Consider the following 20,072-nt stretch of genomic DNA (forward strand, 5'->3'; position numbering starts at 1 on the left):
ATTAAAAAAAAAAAAAAACAGATGATACCACCATCTAGGTTAAGGGAGAGCCCAAGATGATGCAAGTAAATCACATCACAGGCACTCAGGCCAGGCCTTGTCCCATCTCTCCAGGCAAGTAAGGAAGGCCAAATCCATTTTCTGTGGGATCTATAACCTCAAAGTCATTAATGTAGACACATGTCACAATAGGAAGGGTGGCCTCTGTGGACAAGTTTTCAGGTTTCCGCCCGATGGCTGGCTGTATTCACCATACGCAGATGTGGCATGGGGTGGGGGGTGGGGGGCGGGGAGGGTTCTTTTTTTTTCTTTTTTTACTTGTTTTTCTTTTCTTTTTCTTTTTTTCCGATGTGGTTTGTGTGTAGTTATTACCTCACTGACATCACTGCTGGTGGAACACCAGCTTAAGCCACACCCCCTGTCACTCATGGTCCCCAGACTGGCCTCCTTGGCTCACAACTTTGTTCCTCTCCTACATTTTTTTTTATTTGCACCAAGCGGCAAGCAGGATCTTAGTTCTCTGACCAGGGATCAAACTGGCACCCCCTGCAGTGGACGCACAGAGTCTTAACCACTGGACCACCAGGGAAGTATCCCTCTCTTTTCTACTTCTAAGCCGTTCCAGAAATTCCCCGCTCCCTGCACCTCCAGCAGATACTGTCACCACCAAGGCTTTAATAACTGTAGTGGGTTGAATGGTGGCCCCTAAAAGACAAGTCCACGTCCCAACCCCCAGAACCTGTGAACTTCGTCTTATTTGGAAAAAGGATCTTTACATATGTAATTAAGTTAAGGATCTTGAGACCACCCTGGATTATATGGGTGGGCCCTAACTCTAATGACAAGTGTCTTTGTAAGAGACACACAGCACACAGGGAGAAGAGAAGGCCATGTGAAGATGGAAGCAGAGATTAGAAATAAGAGCGATGCAGTCACAAGCCAAGGACTGCTGGCACCACCAGAAGCTGAAGAGGAAAGGAAGGATTTGCCCCAAGGGCCTTCAGAGGGAATGCAGCCCTGAATACACTATTTGGACTTCTGGTCTCCAGAACTGTAAGAGGGTAAACTTCTGTTGTCTTAAGCCATTAAGTCCCGCTAATGTGTTACAGCAGCTCTAGGAAACTGATACAGTAAAAGCGCAGCCAAGGAGAAGCGTGGACTTTGGCACAAGACACACCTAGATTTAAGCCCCAGCTCTACCTCTCACTGTATGACCTTGGGTGAGTTCTAACTTCTCTGAGCCTCAGTATGCTCCTCTGTGAAGTGGGTATAAGCATCCTACTGCTTGAGGGTGTGGTGAGTGTGGAATGAGTTCATGCCTATGATGTCCCTAGCACACTGCCTGGTACACTCATATCACAGTGGCTTCTCTTCTTGTTCAGATGAGGAAAGTGGGCCCAGAATGACACCTGATGAGCTGCCCTGCGGTCCCAGGCTCCTGACTCCTTTCCTGGCCCTTGATAACCTACTACCATTGGGGTGGGACACAGAGTCCTGTGCTGGAACTTCAATACTAGAAGAGGCTCTGATCTAACACTGAGTTCCAACCTCCTCTCCCACTTTACAGATAGGGAAACTGAGGCCTGGAGAGGGAAAGACAATTGTGCAATGTTACACAGGGTATCAGTTTCCCTGACTTCTGAGAGCCCAAGGTCTTTCTACTTCTCCAAGCTGCCCTCCCAGGAGCTAAGTCTCAGATGAGGATTCAAGGTGGCTGAGGCCAAAAAGAAACAGGGGCTCCTATCCAAGGCTTCAGAGCTCCTGACAAGGCCCTGGCCTACGTTCTATGTCCCTGTGTCCAGTGATTAACCAATGTAGGGTGGGTCCATGGATGGAACTGTTCCCATTACTGTCATCATCTTTGCCACCATCTCCATCACAGCAGCTACACTGACTCAGTGCTTACACAGGCCTGATGTATTCTATTGTCTCCTACCATGACATTTACATAGATTATCTCATTCAATCACTCCAACAACCTTATGAAATTGCTACTATTATCATCTCCATACAGAGGAGGAAAGTGAGCCTTGGAGAGCGTACTGGGTTGAACAGTTGCCCTCAAAATTCATGTCTACTTAGAACCTCAGAATGTGACCTTATTTGGAATTAGGGTCTTTGCGGATATAATTCATTAAGATGTGGTCATACTAGATTAGGGTGGGCCCTAAATCCAATACGATGCAGAGACACACACAGAGGGACATGGCCATGTGAAAACAGAGGCAAAAATTGGAATGATACAGCTGCAAGTTCAAGGGATACCAAGGATTGCCGGCAACCACCAGAAGCTGGGCGAGGAAGGATTCTTCCCCAGAGCCTTCAGAGGGAGATGGCCCTGTTGATTTCTGACTTCTTCAGCCTCCTGAACTATAAAGAAAACATTTCTGTTGTTTTAAACCACCTAGTTTATGGTAATTTGTTATGACAGCCCTAGGAAACTGATACAGAGGGGTTAATCATCTTGCCAGCAATGTCTGTTAAAATTGCTCCACTCCACAGCTCTCCCAACATAACAACTCTTTTCATCAGGAATACAGATTGTTGGCACTGAAAGGAAAGATGGCTGATTTACTGAGCACTTACTATGCGCCAGCTGCCCTGCTAAGGGCCACATGGGTGTTCACTATCCCACTGAATCTACACAACCATCACAGGAGGTAAGCATTATTCTCCCCATTTTACAGGTGAGCAATGTTGAGGCTCAGAGGGATGAAGTAACTTACCCAGAGTCCCGCAGCTGGGAGTGGCAGGGCCTAGGTGAGGCCTGGGTTGACTCCAGAACCCAGAGTCCTGACTTCTACCCCATCTTCTCCCTGTCTGTCAAGTTCAACCCCTTTGTTTTACAAATGAGGAAACCAAGGCAGAGCTACAGCAGGGATCCCAAAGGCTCTGCCCACGCGAGGGGATAAGCAGTTTAAATAAAACTGGGTCCAGCTGGGGCTCCCTCTATTTGTAGACAAAGGGTGGCTGCTCTTCTGGCTGGCAAAACAAGCAGGGCTGGGCAGCAAGCACTGGGAGCTACAACCCTGCCCACCATTCCACGGGAGTGGCGAGAGGCCAGAAACGAATTAGCCATCTCAGTTTTGGCAAACCTTGAGGAAGGAAAGTGCTTAATTATAACGAGGCCCAGCGAGTGTGTCACCAACAGAAGATTAAGGACTGGAACATGGCTATACAGAGCTCCTGAGCCGCACCTGAGCGGGGAGGCCGACCAGGGCGCGCTCAGCAATAAACAGGGCAGACGCCTTGTTCGGTTCAGTTCAAGAACCACAACATGCTCATGGGATGCAGGGAAGAGAAGTTCTTCTCCATCACCCTGGCTCTGCTTCCGGCATAAGGATGGCTGGACCAGGGCGTGGGGCAGCCAGACACAACAGAAGCCCTGGAAAAGCAGATTTCCTTAAGTGTGGCATGTCGGCCCATGGGTCTCTGGAAATAGGACATGTCCCTCCTACAAACATGCACTGACATGCTGCATGAGTATCAGACCCTAGGCTGGGGTTCCAGCTACAAACAAAGGATGCTCGCTCCACCCCACACCCCCTCATTCGGGGAGAGAGAGAGAGAAATGAGCGATCAGCGGTTTGAAAAGTGTATGGTCTCTGATGGGGGACACATAGGACACTGTGGGAACACAGAGGAGGCATCAAAGAAGGCTCCCTGGAGGAAAGACTTACTAAGCCGAAAAGTAAGGGGTTTCTCTAGAGGAAACAGAGGCCTGAGGTTCCTACATGTCTGCTTTCCCTCTTGTAGTTGGGGGATTTTTATTATAGATCCCAAGAACCCCACAGAGGGAATTTCATTAACAAAGTGCCAACTAGATATTTAAGAAACACTCAGTGATGCCTCCTTAGAGTCAGGGATTGGGCTAGGAAACAGGAAAGAAGATGAAGGGGATACAGTTCCTGCCCTCCAGGAGCCACCAGTCTAAAATGGAAGTCAAACACAGGAACAAGCAATTACACTACAACTAGAAAACACCCATTTCAAGACCATCAATGTTTGTGTGCATCTCCCCTCTTCCTATATGACAGGCACTGGATGAAAGTACTTGATTTACATCATTGCACTTAATCCTCACAACAAATGAGGGTAGTAAGCACTATCACTGCATTTGGCAGACAAGGGGACTCTGAGGCTCAGAGAGGCAGATAAACTTGCCCAAGGTCACACAGCCTATAGGTTGTAGGACCAGGACACAAGCCCAGGTCTGTCTGACCCTGGGATGGTAATTCATTTTATGTGTCAAAGTGGCTGGGCTATAGTACCCAGTTATTTAATCAAACACTAATCGAGGTGTTGCTGTGAAGGGATGTTGTAGATGTCATTAACATCTGCAATCAGTTGACTTGAAGGAGATTATCCATGATAATGAGGGTCTGCCTTAAGAGCAAAACTGAGGTTTCCCAGAAGAAGAAGAAATTCCTCCTGCCTGAGAGTTGCCAGCCTGCCAGCCCACCCTACAAATTTCAGACTTGCCCAGCCAGACCCCACAATCGCATCAGCCAGTTCCTCAAAATCTATCTTACTGGTCTTTTTTCTCTTCTGGTAGGACCTTGACGGATACAGACCCGAAAGCCATGCTCTAGGCTAAGGATGGCGCCAGGAAGCCGCACCATCTCCTCACCCGGAAAAGGACAATGACAACTGCCACCACGCTGGGTTGTTTCAGGGGTCCAGTGTGATGAGAGGCAGCGTGATCCAATGAAGAGGGCAGGCCCTGCAATCACTTGCTAACCTTGGGGTCCTTGGGCAAAAGTCTTATATCCCTGAGCCTCAGCTTCTTCATCTGAGGTAGGCAGATGGTTCCTACCTCACAGAAGTGTCGTGAAGATTAAGTGAGATTTTGCATGGACGGTCTCCTGTATGGAGCATGGTAATAGGGCCAAAACGGATGCTTGGGACTTCCCTGGTGGCGCAGTGGTTAAGAATCCGCCTGCCAGTGCAGGGGACACAGGTTCGAGCCCTGGTTCGGGAAGATCCCACATGCCACGGAGCAACTAAGCCCGTGCACCACAACTACTGAGCCTGCGCTCCAGAGCCTGCGAGCCACAGCTACTGAGCCCACGTGCCACAACTACTGAAGCCCAACATATTGTATGATTTCATTTATAGTAAATGTCCAGATTTGGCAAATCTACAGAGACAGAAAGTAGATTGGTGGTTACCCAGGTCTGGGGCAGGGCGTGGTAAGGGAGTGACTATTTGTGGTTATGGGGTTTCTTTTTGAGGTGATGAAAATGTACTAAAATTGGTTGTGATGATGGTTACACAACTCTGTTGCTATACTTTAAATGGGTGAATTGTATGGTATGTGAATTATATCTCAATAAAACTTTTATATTTAAAAAAGGTAAAAAAAATAATAAAACCTACCGAAGCCCATGTGCCTAGAGCCCGTGCTCCGCAATAAGAGAAGCCACCGCGATGAGAAGCCCTCACACTGCAACGAAGAGTAGCCCCTGCTCTCCTCAACTAGAGAAAGCCCGTACAGCAACGAAGACCCAATGCAGCCAAAAATAAATACATAAATAAATAAATGTATTAAAAAAAAGAAAAAAACACACGCTCATTTTTGCCACAGTTGTAATGGGTGAATTCTTAATTACTTTGAGTACTTACCATTGTCAAGTAAATGTTCCAATCCCATAATTCCATGTAAAAAATTGCCCTCAAGTTTTGCATTCTTAGTGGCCTCATATGGATGCTACGGTTTGCCTAATCTGTACCCTCCCACCCCGCCCCACGCCTCACCCACCAGGGCCACTCCTTGAGGACAATGGGCAAGGCAGGCCCCATGCAGACCGCTTCACACACATTCTCTCCTTTGACTCACACCCACCGGGAAAAGTGGGTATCAATACATTCCCATTTCATTCACAGAAGAAACCTATAGCCCAAAGAGAAGAGGTGCTTGTCCAGAAGCGCAGGGTGGACAGAACCACGGTCTAAAGTCATGTGTTCTGAAAAGCCCAGGCTTCCCACCTCTAGGCCTTTGGCCATGCTGGGCATCACTTATACTTCCTTCTGCCTGACACACAATAGAGTCTCACTTTTGTTTTATTAACTAATAATTCAGTATTTTATTTTATTTATTTTTTTATTTTTTGCAGTACGCGGGCCTCTCACTGTTGTGGCCTCTCCCGCTGCAGAGCACAGGCTCAGCGGCCATGGCTCACGGGCCCAGCTGCTCCGCGGCATGTGGGATCTTCCCGGACTGGGGCACAAACCCGTGTCCTCTGCCTCGGCAGGCGGACTCTCAACCACTGCGCCACCAGGGAAGCCCAATAATTCAGTATTTTAATAATGATAAATCAGTCCTGCTCCATGGCCTCTCCCAATCCCTGCGTGTGTGACAAAGTCATTTTTCCACATTTGGGATCAGAGGGTATCATGAGTTTGACCTCCTTCACGGACGTTCCTTCTTGGACACTGCATGAGTGGGCTCCGGGAATCAAGGCGCCTCAGTTCAAGGCTGATTCTGCCATTTACCCAAGGCTGATTCTGCCCTCAGCAAGTGGATTATCACCTCTGAGCCTCAGTGGCCTCATCTGTCAAATGGAGAGAAACATGGTACCAAGCTCAAAGAATTGGGAGAATTAAATGAGATCATTTATGTGAGGCGCTCGGCACAGAGCTGCCCACCTTGTCAGCCCTCAAGAAAGGTCAGCAGTGCTATTTTTGGTGTTAAGTCCGACAAGTCAATATGCCATTCTTTGCTGTTGACCTCTCTCGTACCTGGGATGACCAGGCCTGAGCCTGTGGAGGAAGCGTCTTGTGGCCACCTGCCCCTCCCAGCAGGACAGCCCTCTGACCACGTGTGGGCTCTGCTCCCTCTTCACTGGGAGGAATGGAAAATCACTAGATGTGGGGCATTTCCTAGCACTTCAGGAAGATGAGTTTTTGTAACCAAGGGAAACAAATTACCTCCATCTGTCCTGCAGGGGCATCTGGCCTGGCCGGCAGAAGCAGTTTCTTTCCCTTGGCTTAATCCTTGCCCCTGTTCCCAAGTCCTAGGCAACCAGCCAAAAGGCATCATTATCACCAACAATTTCCTGTTATGGGCCAGGCCCTGTGCTTAGGCCATACATCATCTCCCTTAACTTTTGCCCTCACTGTTCCCCCTGCTAAAACACTTCCTCCTAGCAACTGACCTCTGCTCAATTGTCTCCTCCTCCCCAACCTCCCCATCTACATCTGCAGCCCCGCCACTCTGTCACCATGCCTGTTTCAGTTGACTTCATTGCCTATAGGCCTTACATCTATTTCTTTATTGTCTATCTTTTCCCCACTAGAATGTCAGCTCCATGAGGACAGGGACTGTGTCTTGATCATTGTTGCATACCTAGCACCTAGAACTCTGCCTGATACTTAGGAAGAGTTGCTGAATGTATGTTTACCTGCAATGTAGGTGTTTTTCTATCATCCCTATTTCACAGATAAGAAAACGGGCTCTGTGAGGTGAGCCTAAGGATGGAAAGCCAGCAAGAAGCAGACCTGGATTGGAATCCAATCTCTGAAGGATATGGCTGCTTCACTAGATGCTGGCCTTGCCCCAGGGAACTCGGGTTCGTTGGGCCTCTTAGGTGTTGTCAGTGGCCCCCAAGCTGGACTGCCTTGTGTAGGAACTAACGTCTCATGCTCCCAGCTACTCCTATTCCCAGCCACCCTTTGGCTCTCCCTTAGCCCAGGTAATCCCAAGCATGGAAACAGATGCAAGAGAAGGCAAGGGGTTAGGAAAGGCAAGTTCCAGTCCTGCCTTGGCCACTGACTCAAAAGACACAGAATTTCTCCAGGCCTCAGTTTACTCATTTGTAAATCAGAGGGGCTAAACTTGATATACAAGATGGCAGAGGTCAGGGCAATGGTTAAAAGTGCGAGCTCTACTATTTACAATAGCCAGCCAAGACATAGAAACAACCTAAACGTCCATCGACAGATGAATGGATAAAGAAGACATGGTACAAAAATACAATGGAATACTACTCAGCCATAAAAAAGAATGAAATAATGCCACTTGCAGAAACATGGGTGCAACTAGAGATTATCATACTAAGTGAAGTAAATCAGAGAGAGAAAGATAAATACTATATGATATCACTTATATGTAGAATCTAAAATATGACACAGGGCTTCCCTGGTGGCGCAGTGGTTGAGAGTCCGCCTGCCGATGCAGGGGACATGGGTTCGTGCCCCGGTCCGGGAAGATCCCACATGCCGCGGAGTGGCTGGGCCCATGAGCCATGGCCACTGAGCCTGCATGTCCGGAGCCTGTGCTCCGCAACGGGAGAGGTCACAACAGTGAGAGGCCCACGTACCGCAAACAAAAAACAAAAATAAAATATGACACAAATGAACCCATCTATGAAACAGACTCACATGATACTATACATAGAAAATCCTGAAGATGCCACCAGAAAACTACTAGAGCTAATCAATGAATTTGGTAAAGTTGCAGGATATAAAATTAATGCACAGAAATCTCTTGCATTCCTATACACTAACAATGAAAGATCAGAAAGAGAAATTAAAGAAACAATCCCATTCACCACTGCAACAAAAAGAATAAAATATCTAGGAATAAACCTACCTAAGGAGGTAGAAGACCTGTACTCAGAAAACTATAAGACACTGATAAGGGCTTCCCTGGTGGTGCAGTGGTTGAGAGTCCGCCTGCCGATGCAGGGGACACGGGTTCGTGCCCCGGTCCGGTAAGATCCCACATGCCGCAGAGCGGCTGGGCCCGTGAGCCATGGCCACTGAGCCTGCGCGTCCGGAGCCTGTGCTCCACAATGGGAGAGGCCACAACAGTGAGAGGACCACGTACCGCAAAAAAAAAAAAAAAAAAAAAAAAAAGACACTGATAAAAGAAATCAAAGATGACACAAACAGATGGAGAGATATACCATGTTCATGGATTGGAAGAATCAATATTGTGAAAATGACTATACTACCCAAAGCAATCTACAGATTTAATACGCTCCCTATCAAATTACCATGGTGTTTTTTACAAAACTAGAACAAAAAATCTTAAAATTTGTATGGAGACACAAAAGACCCCAAATAGCCAAAGCAATCTTGAGAAAAAAAACGGAGCTGGAGGAATCAGACTCCCTAACTTCAGACTATACTACAAAGCTACAGTAATCAAGACAGTATGGTACTGGCACAAAAACAGAAATATAGATCAATGGAACAGGATAGAAAGCCCAGAAACAACCTAAACGTCCTTCGACAGATGAATGGATCATGCACCTATGGTCAACCAATCTATGACAAAGGAGGCAAGGTTATACAATGGAGAAAAGAGTCTCTTCAATAAGTGGCGCTGAGAAAACTGGACAGCTACATGTAAAAGAATGAAATTAGAACAGTCCCTAACACAATACACAAAAATAAACTCAAAATGGATTAAAGACCTAAATGTAAGACCGAACACTATAAAACACTTAGAGGAAAACATAGGAAGAGGACTCTTTGACATAAACCACAGCAAGATCTTTTTTGATCCACCTCCTAGAGTAATGGAAATAAAAACAAAAATAAACAAATGGGACCTAAGGAAACTTAAAAGCTTTTGCACAGCAAAGGAAACCATAAACAAGATGAAAAGACAACCCTCAGAATGGGAGAAAATATCTGCAAATGAATCAAAGGACAAAGGATTAATCTCCAAAATATATAAACAGCTCATGCAGCTCAATATTAAAAAAAACAAAACAACCTAATCAAAAAATGGGCAGAAGACCTAAATAGACATTTCTCCAAAGAAGACATACAGATGGCCAAGAAGCAGATGAAAAGCTGCTCAACATCACTAATTATTAGAGAAATGCAAATCAAAACTACAATGAGGTATCACCTCACATCAGTTAGAATGGGCATCATCAGAAGATCTACAAACAATAAATGCTGGAGAGGGTGTGGAGAAAAGGGAACCCTCTTGCACTGTTGGTGGGAATGTAAATTGATATAGCCACTATGGAGAACAGTATGGAGGTTCCTTAAAAAACTAAAAATAGAATTACCATATGACCCAGCAATCCCACTACTGGGCATTTACCCAGAGAAAACCATAATTCAAAAAGACACATGCACCCCAAAGTTCACTGCAGCACTATTTACAATCGCCAGGTCATGGAAGCAACCTAAATGCCCATCGACAGACGAATGGATAAAGAAGATGTTGTACATATATACAATGGAATATTACTCAGCCACAGAAAGGAACAAAATTGGGTCATTTGTTGAGACGTGGATGCATCTAGAAACTCTCATACAGAGTGAAATAAGTCAGAAAGAGAAAAACAAATATCGTATATTAATGCATACATGTGGAATCTAGAAAAATGGTACAGACGAACCAGTTTACAAGGCAGAAATAGAGACACAGATATAAAGAACAAACATATGGATACCAAGGGAGGAAAGTAGGGGTGGGGGTGGGGGGGTGGGATGAATTGGGAGATTGGGATTGACATGTATACACTGATGTGTATAAAATAGAGAACTAATAAGAACATGCTGTATAGCACAGGGAACTCCACTTTGCTGTACAGTAGAAACTAACACAACATTGTAAAACAACTATACCACCCCCCCGCCAAAAAAAAAGAACAGACTCACAGACATAAAGAACAGACTTGTGGTTGCCAAGGAGGAGGAGGGTGGGGGAGGGATGGATTGGGAGTTTGGGATTAGCAGATGTAAACTATTATATATAGAATGGATAAACAACAAGGTCCTACTGTATAGTACCGGGAACTACATTCAATATCCTGAGATAAACCATAATGGAAAAGAATATTAAAAAGAATGTATATATATGTATAACTGAATCACTTTGCTGGACAGCAGAAATTAACACATTTAAAATCGACTATACTTCAATTAAAAAAAAAAAAAGGTGCAGGCTCTGCGATCAGAATAACCTGACTTCAATCCGACTCCAGGACTTTGAGCATGTTATATCAAACATTCTCTGAGCCTCGAGTTTCCTCATCTAGAAAATGGGGGCAACTGCACTCACCTAATAGAGGTCTGTGAGGATTAAATAGGATAATATACATACATCTCTAAGCAGAGTGCCTGGCACAAAATAAATGTGCAATAAAGAGAATAATCATCCGTGATTCAAAATTCTACACCCTAGTGAAAAGGCTACTTCGGCAGGGGAGGGGAGTGAGGCCATTTCTACCTCTCCCTGTGTCATGTTTATTGAATGGGACTCTTTGACCTCACAGGACTCTGAAGTTTGAGTTCCTTCCACTTATCAAGAAAGACTTGGGAAGCTACAGAAGAAAAAATTCTTGCTGCACACACCCACCCCGGCCAGAGACAAAGCTGCTGATTTCTGCAGCTGAACTGGGAGCTCTAAATCAATAGAACACAACGCAGACACCCCACCCCACCCGATGCCGCCCAGATGGTACTGGGGCCTCTGCAGCCTGCAAGATGATAAATCGCTAATTTAAGCCGGGCTTTCTGCTCTACGCCACGATTATCCCTCTTCCTGTGCATGTTATGATGTCTGGGTAGCCAATTAGATTTCGAGGTCCCAGGACTCCGAGGTTAATGAAATCATGCCTTGCCCTTGCACAGCCCCCGTCCTCTAAAGTTCAGGCGTCATCGCCAGGAAGGGGAGAAGGGAAGTCTGAGATCACAGAATCTGAGAAGCATTCTTCCTCCAGTCTCAGCTGTGGGAAAAGGAGCCTGAAATTACGTATGTCTACCTTTTCTCCACCCAAACCTCCACACAGTGGTTTGCCAGTGCCCTCTTGCATAGCTTCAGGGACAGGAAACTCCCTATATTACACAGCAGCCCGTACCTTCCTGAAGAGCTCTGACTGTTAGAAACTTTCTTCTAGAAATAATATGAGATGTGCACAAACATATGGGTTCAAGAACGTTCACAGACACATTATTTAGACTGGCATGATATGAGAAACAATGTAAGTCCCCCCATATAGAAGACATTCATACAACGCAGCCGTCAAAAATCATGTCTTCAAAGAATGTTTGATAACATGAGAATACACTCATAATGGTACGTGAAAAGGCAGCTTACAAAATATTATATATGATGTGATCATTATTTCAATGTAGTATGATATAGATGTCATTAAAACACACACACACACACACACACACACACACACACACACACAAACAAACACAGAGCGAGAGACACAGAAAGAGATGGGAAGGAAATACACCAAAACGACAAAGCTTTTCTCTTTATGGTAGGATTATGGGTAATGTTTGTCGCTGCCTAATCGTCTCAGTATTTTCTGAAATAACTACAGTGTTACTTGTGGTGATTTATGATACTGTGTTTATTGTAAAAAAAAATGTCTAGTATTGAGCTGACAAAGTTTCCCTGTAGCATCCACCCAATAATTCTAGTTCCTCTGGGGCTCGATAAATGTCGATCAAATGAGTGAGAAGCAAGTCTCACTCCTCTTCTAAACAGACATAATAATAGAAAATGTTTATAGAATATTTACCAAGTTCCTGGCTCTGTGCTGAAGTCCTTCACATGAACTTCATGAACTTCTCATGAACTTCTCATAACCACCCTATGAGGGTCTATCGCTACTCCCATTTCACAGATGAGAAAACTGAGGCTCAGAGAGGTTATGCATGTATCTCCCAAGCTCACTCTCTTGGTAAATGTGATCCCAGGTCAGTCTGGCTATGACGTCCAGACTCCCAAGTGCTGTCACCCCACACAGAGGCCTCAGAGGTTTGCAGACAGCAATCTGCCCTCCTCCCCAGCCCTGGTCCTCCCTCCTCTAACTAGACAGCCCCAGCTCTCGCCTCCATTCCCCATGTGTCCCATGGACGGCAGTGGCAGAGTGGACGTGGAGGGGTTTGGGAGTCAGAAAGACCTGGGTGTGCCTCCTTCTGGCTGTGAGAGGCTCCCTCGGAGCCTTCCCGCCCTCACCTCTCATACCCTCGCAGGCCTGTCATGCAGCTTGGAGGAGCCTCTGGCATGTGGCAGGAACGCGGGACTGACTCCTCTGGATTCTCCCCGGTGTGTCTGTGAGTCACACATGTTCCGCAGGGAATGAACCCAAGACCTGGGAAGCTAGGCCCTGGGGCAGGGCCAGGAGGCTCGGGGACACCATCCAGGGCTGCTGCCCTTCCCACTCGCCTCGCCAGAGCTCATCTGGCCCAGCCTCCTGCCTTCTGCAGGTCCCACAGCGCTCCGGCTTAGAAAGGAACAACCAAGGCCAGGGTTTCTGGGGCCTGTCCCAGGTCACCCAGCTCTCTTCCATCACCCTGAGCTGACCCCTTCCAATCCACCCCAAGCCCACCCACAGCAAATTAATCTTCTTGAACTCCATTCTGCACAGACTGCTCCAAAGTCCTCTTCCCCATGGCCTGTGACCAAAAGCTCCTTCATTTCCCAGCACGGCTGCCTTACCATGGGCCCCAAGAACCTGTCTAGCACAACTCGAGCCACAGCACGGCCTCTGGCCCCTAACACAGCCACGCTGGGCCAGAGTCCAGGCCCCTCCTCCACCCTCCCTCCCCACCCCCCCTCACCAGAATGACTCCCTCCAATCCCCTGGGGCTGGTCCATGGAGTTCCTCTAATATTTGCACCCTCCCCCAGGAATTCTGGAAGGTCGGTGGGTGCATCACTGGCCCCAGGGCCTGGCCGCAGCTCAACACACAGCAGGCACTGCTGACAACCACGGTGAGGAGGACACCTGTCTGCAAGGCCTTCCCTGCTTTGGTCCTTATGGCCTCTGCAGCCTCACAGCCAGCCCAGCCCCTGGCTCTCTCCATTCTGCCACGGTGAACCTTCCTGGCCTCTGCAGCTCTGCCACGCGATCATCTGCTGAAGCTTTCTTTGCTCGTGCTGTTCCCTCTGCCTGGAATGTTCTACCCCCCTCTCCGTGGAGCCAACTACTGCTCCTCCTTCACGACTCAGCACAGACACCTGCTCTGGCTGGGTCAGGTGCCCCCCTGGCCTCCCTCAGCTCCAGGAAGCTGCAATTGTCCCTGGAGCTGTAACTAACTAGGGGGTCCTGGGGGTACATCACAGGCCAGAGGCCATGCTGAAGCTTAAGCTGAGAGTCTGGTCAGTGGGAGCTGAGGTTGGACGGGCCTGCCACGGGTCAGCATCAGCAAAGGCTTGTTGAATGAGTAAACATGCAGACGATGCAGGAAACAGGAAAGGACCCAAGGTGGAAAGTGTAGACAGTCAGGTCTCATAGCCACCAGCTCTGCCTGCCTGCAGCAGCTGCAGGGGTGCCTGTTAATCTCGGCATTTGACACATACTGAAGGCCTACTATGTGCCAGGTGCTGTGCTATGACCTTCACATGCATGATCTCACTTAATGCTCCCAATAATGTATCCTGATCACCCCAAATTTGCAAATGCAGAAATGGGGCTCAGGGGAGTTAAGCTGTTTGCCCAAAGCCACAACACTGGGACATGGTCGAGCGGGGATGGAGACCAGCATGACCTGACCCCCAGCCATGAACCTTCACCACTGCACTGTGTCACCTCACTGGGATCTCTCCTGGCCCAGGAGCCCTGCATCCGCAGACCCCAATCAGGACAAGAGAGGGGAGGGAGACAAGAAGGCAAGGGCTTCACGCTGCGTCCCCAAGAGCAGGACGGGGACTCAGAGCTCTCACCCTGAGCACTTGTCCCAGCAACCCCTGGCACCTCGGTAGTAGACAGAGGGGACACCCAGAAGCCTTACTCACCTGTCACGGCCCTGCCCCACACTAGGCTGCCAGGCCCAACCTCCCCTCCCTGCTCTGTGCCGCAGTCACCTGGGACGGGAGGGAATGCACGACGCTCTACCAACGTTACCTTGTCATCTTTAAGATGAAGGTGCCTCTGAGGCAGGTGCTACGATCCACATTTTATAAATAGAGAAACTGCGGTGCAGAGTGGCCATCCACCCTGCTAAGGATCTTAGCAGGTGGCAGAGCTGACATTTGATACAAGAGTCAGAAGAGACGCCGGCCCAGGAAGAGCTCAAGGGGCAGAGAAACGCATAGTCTGAAACAGTCATGAAGAGGCAGGCCGGGCTGGTAAGAGGCAGGGAGGCCCGGCGGGGCTGATGGGGGTGGTGAGAGACACAGCAAGGTGCAAACCTGCCGAAATCAGGGTCAGGGAGAGGTGGAGGCCGGGGGCAGGGCAGGCGGACAAGAGACCAGGTGGAGAAGCATTGACTCCAATCTCCTACTGGATTCAGGACAAGCAAACTGGGAAGGCCTGAGCCACGTAGAGGGAAGATGGGGTCACCCATCAGAGATGCGGGGGTCCTTAAGCCCTTCACGCTCCACCCTGCCTAGAGGGCCGCCAATGGGGACTCTGAGATGCCAGCGCTGCTCAGGGTACGACTGCACCCAGGAGGAGGGGTTGTTGGGTGTCTGCTCTAAAGACCCAACAAGTCAGCACCCCGGCTGAACTCAGCCTGCAGGGGTAGGGAGTGTCTGCCTGGGGACACACATCCCCAGAACTCCTGCTCACACTTCACGGAACGCTCAGGAACCACAGGCTGTTCGCTCAGAGTGCAATTTCCAGAGGCCCCTCTCATGTATCCAGAAGGATGAGTGGGCTTCTCAGGCGGGTCCGTGGACCAAGGAGAGGGTCAGAGTTGCGGGGTGGAGGAGGGAACGGAGGGTGCTTTGTGCTCTGGGATTCTGAGATACCCGTGCTCTGTTTGTTCAGCCCCTCATCCATGTCAGGCTTCCCATCACAGGCTCTTCCCTCACCTTTTTACTTAGTTACCCCCTCCTCATCCTTCAGCTCCTCAGAGGCCTTTCCTGAACTTCCAGACCAGGTGAGACCCTCCCCGCTTCGGGGGCTCCCACAGCTCCTTCATACTCTTCCACGGCCCTCACCACGGCTACAGACTTAAATCCATTGGCTGGCTGGCTGATGAATGTCTATTTCTCCCAGACCTGAGCTCCATGAGGGCAGGGACGGGGGATTTTCTTCCTCACCATCATCTCAGCATCTAGCAGAGCGCATCCGTAGGATATATCTTGAATGAGTTAATTCTTTTCATTCCTTCACATAGAGACCCTCCCTGTTCTCAAAGGGCTTAAAAGGCTCAGACACAACGTGTTATTTAATCCTCGCCACAAGCCCAGATGCATTGCTGTTACTTCCACTTTACGGGTGAAGAAATGAACTTCCGAAAGGTGAAGTCACTCGTCCAAATACACAGCAAGTAAGTGGCTTTGAGTCAGGATTTGCCCGTTGATGCATCTGACTTCAGAGCACCAGCTCTGCCACTACATCTCCTGCTTTCCTGCCTCAATGGTCCTCTGGATCTTCCTTTGCAAACCTTCCCCTGCTCCCCAGATAGGTTCAGCTCAGGACTGACAGGCAGAATTCATTCATTCAATCACTCATTCATTCAACCAGTCAACTGAGTAACTTATTGGTGGGGCTGAGCTCTGCATGGGGTGTCAGGGAACCACAGATACACCAGAGGCTTTTCTCCATCCTGGCTCCCCTCCCTGCACTGCTCTTGGGACTTTGCCAGCAGAAGCCAAGCCCCAGGCAGCTGCCCCGTCCCTAGCCTCCCTTTCAGTGGGGAAGGACTAAGTGCAGGGGCCCGTCATTCCCCTCCCCAAGGACAGCAGCCTAAAATACGTGTGCTGAATAATGTGTAGGTTCATCGTCCTTTTGTCTCCATCATTCTCTGAGAATCCTAGGACAAGAGGAGGAACAGGATCCTGCCCCCGCCTTCCATGCAATTCTTTGTCCCCTATCCCAGGCAGCTCTGGAAAAAGTTCTGGACAAGACCAGGGTTCTACTCTGGGTCTGGAGCCAGCTGTGGGACCTCAGGGGGACAGGCCACCTTGCCTCCCTCTGAACTGCAGATTCCTCACCCGTAGAATGGAGGTGACAATGAAGGGGATGCCAATGCCTATCCCACAGGGTTGTAGGTGAGGATTAAATCAGTCGGGCCCAGAGATACAGTGATCACATAGATGGTTGGCCCAGGAAATGTCTTAGCAACACAGGGACCTGAGGGGCCAGCTCTGCTGCTTCCAAGATGCATTTGACAATGTGATTTTGGGAAGCTTGGTTGGAGTACCCTAGCAGGCAGAGCCCAGGGCCTGCCCTGAGTGGACCCTCAGAAGTGAGAGGCCCTCCCCTGGCTCAGTGGTAGTGCGGGAGCCATGCTCATCAGCCCACCAGCCAGAGGCCCCAGGAAAGAGACCGGAGATGGAACCGAACACACTGACACTCAGCTTTCCCCAGATCAGAGCACTTAGAGCCCCCCTAGAGAGCGCAAGTGCCAGGAACCTGGGACTCCCTGAATCAGAGCTACTCCCAGGCCCACCTTAGGACAAGCGCCCCCTCACTCTCCTCTGTCGTAGGCACTGGATTCTGAAGAATCCGGAAAGTTACTCATCCGCATCGTACACACAGCTTCCACTTATTGGGTCCAGGCACCACGCCAGCTGCATTATATATGCTCGCTCAGTGACACCTCACAAAAACCCTGTCGAGGAAGCTTCTATTATTCCCCCATTCTATAGATGAAGAAACTGAGGCTCAAAGAGACTAAGTGTTTTACCCAAGTCACAGAGCCAGTTCGTGGCTGGGATTAACACTCAGGTTGACCCAAGTCTACATGCCACGCTACTTCCGAAGGTAAAGGGGGGAGCATCCCCGACAAAAATGCAAAGCAAAGCTCAATCCTGCCTGTGCTTGGGGGAATTTTCCCACTGTGGCTCGTGATGCGTCACTGAAAGCACAGGACGTTCTTGTGCCCTCCACTCTTCCTGGGGGAGCAAAGTTTCCCCTGGAGTCATCGACGCCAAAGCTCCCTCAACACCCACACACCAACGCAACTCTCCTGTATGCTGCACCCTGCCCGGCAGAGACCCCATACTCTGGAATTCATACTCCCAACTGAGGAGGTTGGGTCTCTATCCCTCAGACAGGGGCAGATGGGGCAGATGGTGGGGCAGGGGGAATGGGCCCCCAATGTGATAGGCATCAGCGACTGCACCAAGACCACAGTTCACATCTCCCACCTCAGAATCCACAATCTGCCCTGTGCCTTCTGCCCGGCTTGGTGACACCAGAGCCCAGAGATGTTCAGGGTTGTACTCTTGGTCAACCACCGTGGATGACCCATTTCCAACTAACAGTAAATACCCGGGCATCTTTGTTGTTATAAGGATAGGCGTTTCCTTTCAATTCTTTTTGCCAGTGTCTGCACTGAAAGAGCTGGGTCAGGAAGGCTCCTTTTGGACAAGCCAATGATGTTTTAGACTCTCTGAGAAGGTCCCCGCACTGAACATAGATACCAAGAAGCGAACTTCACTTCCTCAGATGAAAGTACAAACTCCACTCCAGCCCAAACAAATCACTTTTGTCTTTTCCATAAAACAAAAGACTGTTAGAGGAGAGGAGGAGAAGGTGAGAGGGAGCATTTGTGAGGAGGATCTGAGGTCTCTCTGAATCACGTCCAGAGCCATGGACTAGAGGGCCACTGGGGAAGGAAGCAGAGAGCGACTAGCTGGCCCACTGTACCCAGGAACCATGGCTACCCCTTAACAAACGCACACACAGGTGCACAAACACAAGTGTCCAAAGCCACTCTGGATGCTCTCCTCCTCCGAGGGTTTCAGGGGTCTGACAAGAAACAAGTCACACTGTCACGTGCTCCTACAGAGAGAATCACAAACTGACAGTGTGAGACAAGCACACACACCAACACTGGGACCCCAGCAGAAGATCCCCGAGTGTGACTTGGTAAGTGCCACCTCCGCATGATGCGGTCACACAAGCGCTCCTGTGCCCTCACCTGTGCAGTCAGCCCACACACTGCCATCTCCCCAGAGGCCCACGGCACTTCCGGCATCTCTGCCCACCCCTACCAGGTTTTTGGAGGTCCAAACACACATCTGTACTGTCACAAACAAAATCACGCACTGACAAACTGTGACAGACACACAACTGTCGCCAAACTGTCCCACATAGATTGATAGAGAAATAGGGGATGCCAACAGATGATCAAATGTTATTAGTTAAACGCGGGAGCGCACACACACACACGCACGCGCACGCGCGCGCGCGCCAGCGTCCCCCTCGAGATGGAAGTGGTCTTTCCGCTGAGCCCCGGGCGCCTCCTTCAGGAAGGGCAGAGGCCCCGGGAGTGCGGGGTCTGAGGTCAGGGTCCCAGGTCCATAGTCCCCACCCCACCCCGGGGCATAGCCCGACGCACCAGCCCGCAGCGCACTCACCGGACGATGCCGAACATGACGAGCACGTTGCCCAGCAGCCCCACGGCGCACACTGCCGAGTAGAGCGCGGTGATGGCGATAGCCAGGGCGAGGGACGAGGCGCTCCGTGCTGCCGGCGGCCCCGACGCATTGGCGCCCGCGCTGGGGAAGGCGTCCGACGCGTTGGCGAGGAGCAAGGACCGCAGCTCGGCGTCGGGGGAGGGGGCCGGTTCCATGGCGGCCAGGCGGCCGGCGCCGCGTCCCTGCCCGCCGTGCGCCCTGGGCGCAGAGACCTGGTGCGAGCGGCGCGCCAAGGGACGAGGCCGCGGCCCCGACGCCGCCGGCTGCTGCGCCCCGACAGCCCGGCTATCTCCGCGCCCCCTCCGCCCGCCTCGCCGCCCCGCACCGGCCCGGCCCCCAGCTCCCGCCCGCTCTCCGAGCCCAGACCGCTCTGAGACAGGAGCCGCTGCGGGCTCCTCGGACGCGCCCGCCGCGCGCACCACGTGGCCCGTAGGCGGCAGCCAGTCTGCGCCCGCTACCGGGGGCCGGGCATTGCACCACCAACTTGGAGTGGAGCCAGGGAAGCTACCCACTCTCTCCCTAGGGATGTTCTGCCGGCTCGGTTGCGCCCCCACTCCAGTCGGGACTCACTTCTGCATCCTCTGCCGCTTGCGGATTGGAAGGACCTCTATATGAATCCCACCTCCCACTCCTGCACTAACAGAGTGACCTTGAGCAAGTCACTTAACCTCTCTCACCTTCATTTTTCTCTTCTGAAAAATGAGGATAATCGCACCACCTCCTTCAGAGGATTGTTGGGGAGATTAGTAAGATGATGCGGG

General features: G+C 50.0%; 1 protein-coding gene across 1 annotated transcript in view; it reads right to left on the reverse strand.

The window, feature by feature from the left end:
• Positions 1-19,645, reverse strand: part of OPRD1 (opioid receptor delta 1) — a 36,418-nt gene extending 16,773 nt beyond the window's left edge. The window contains exon 1 of the mRNA XM_033855246.2: positions 19,252-19,645. Coding sequence (XP_033711137.1) covers positions 19,252-19,466 — 215 coding nt within the window. The 5' untranslated portion in view covers positions 19,467-19,645. The remainder of the gene's footprint in view (positions 1-19,251) is intronic.
• Positions 19,646-20,072: the final 427 nt, after the last annotated feature.

This window comes from Tursiops truncatus, chromosome 1, assembly GCF_011762595.2.
Source record: "Tursiops truncatus isolate mTurTru1 chromosome 1, mTurTru1.mat.Y, whole genome shotgun sequence".
Classification (NCBI taxonomy): Eukaryota; Metazoa; Chordata; class Mammalia; order Artiodactyla; family Delphinidae; genus Tursiops; species Tursiops truncatus.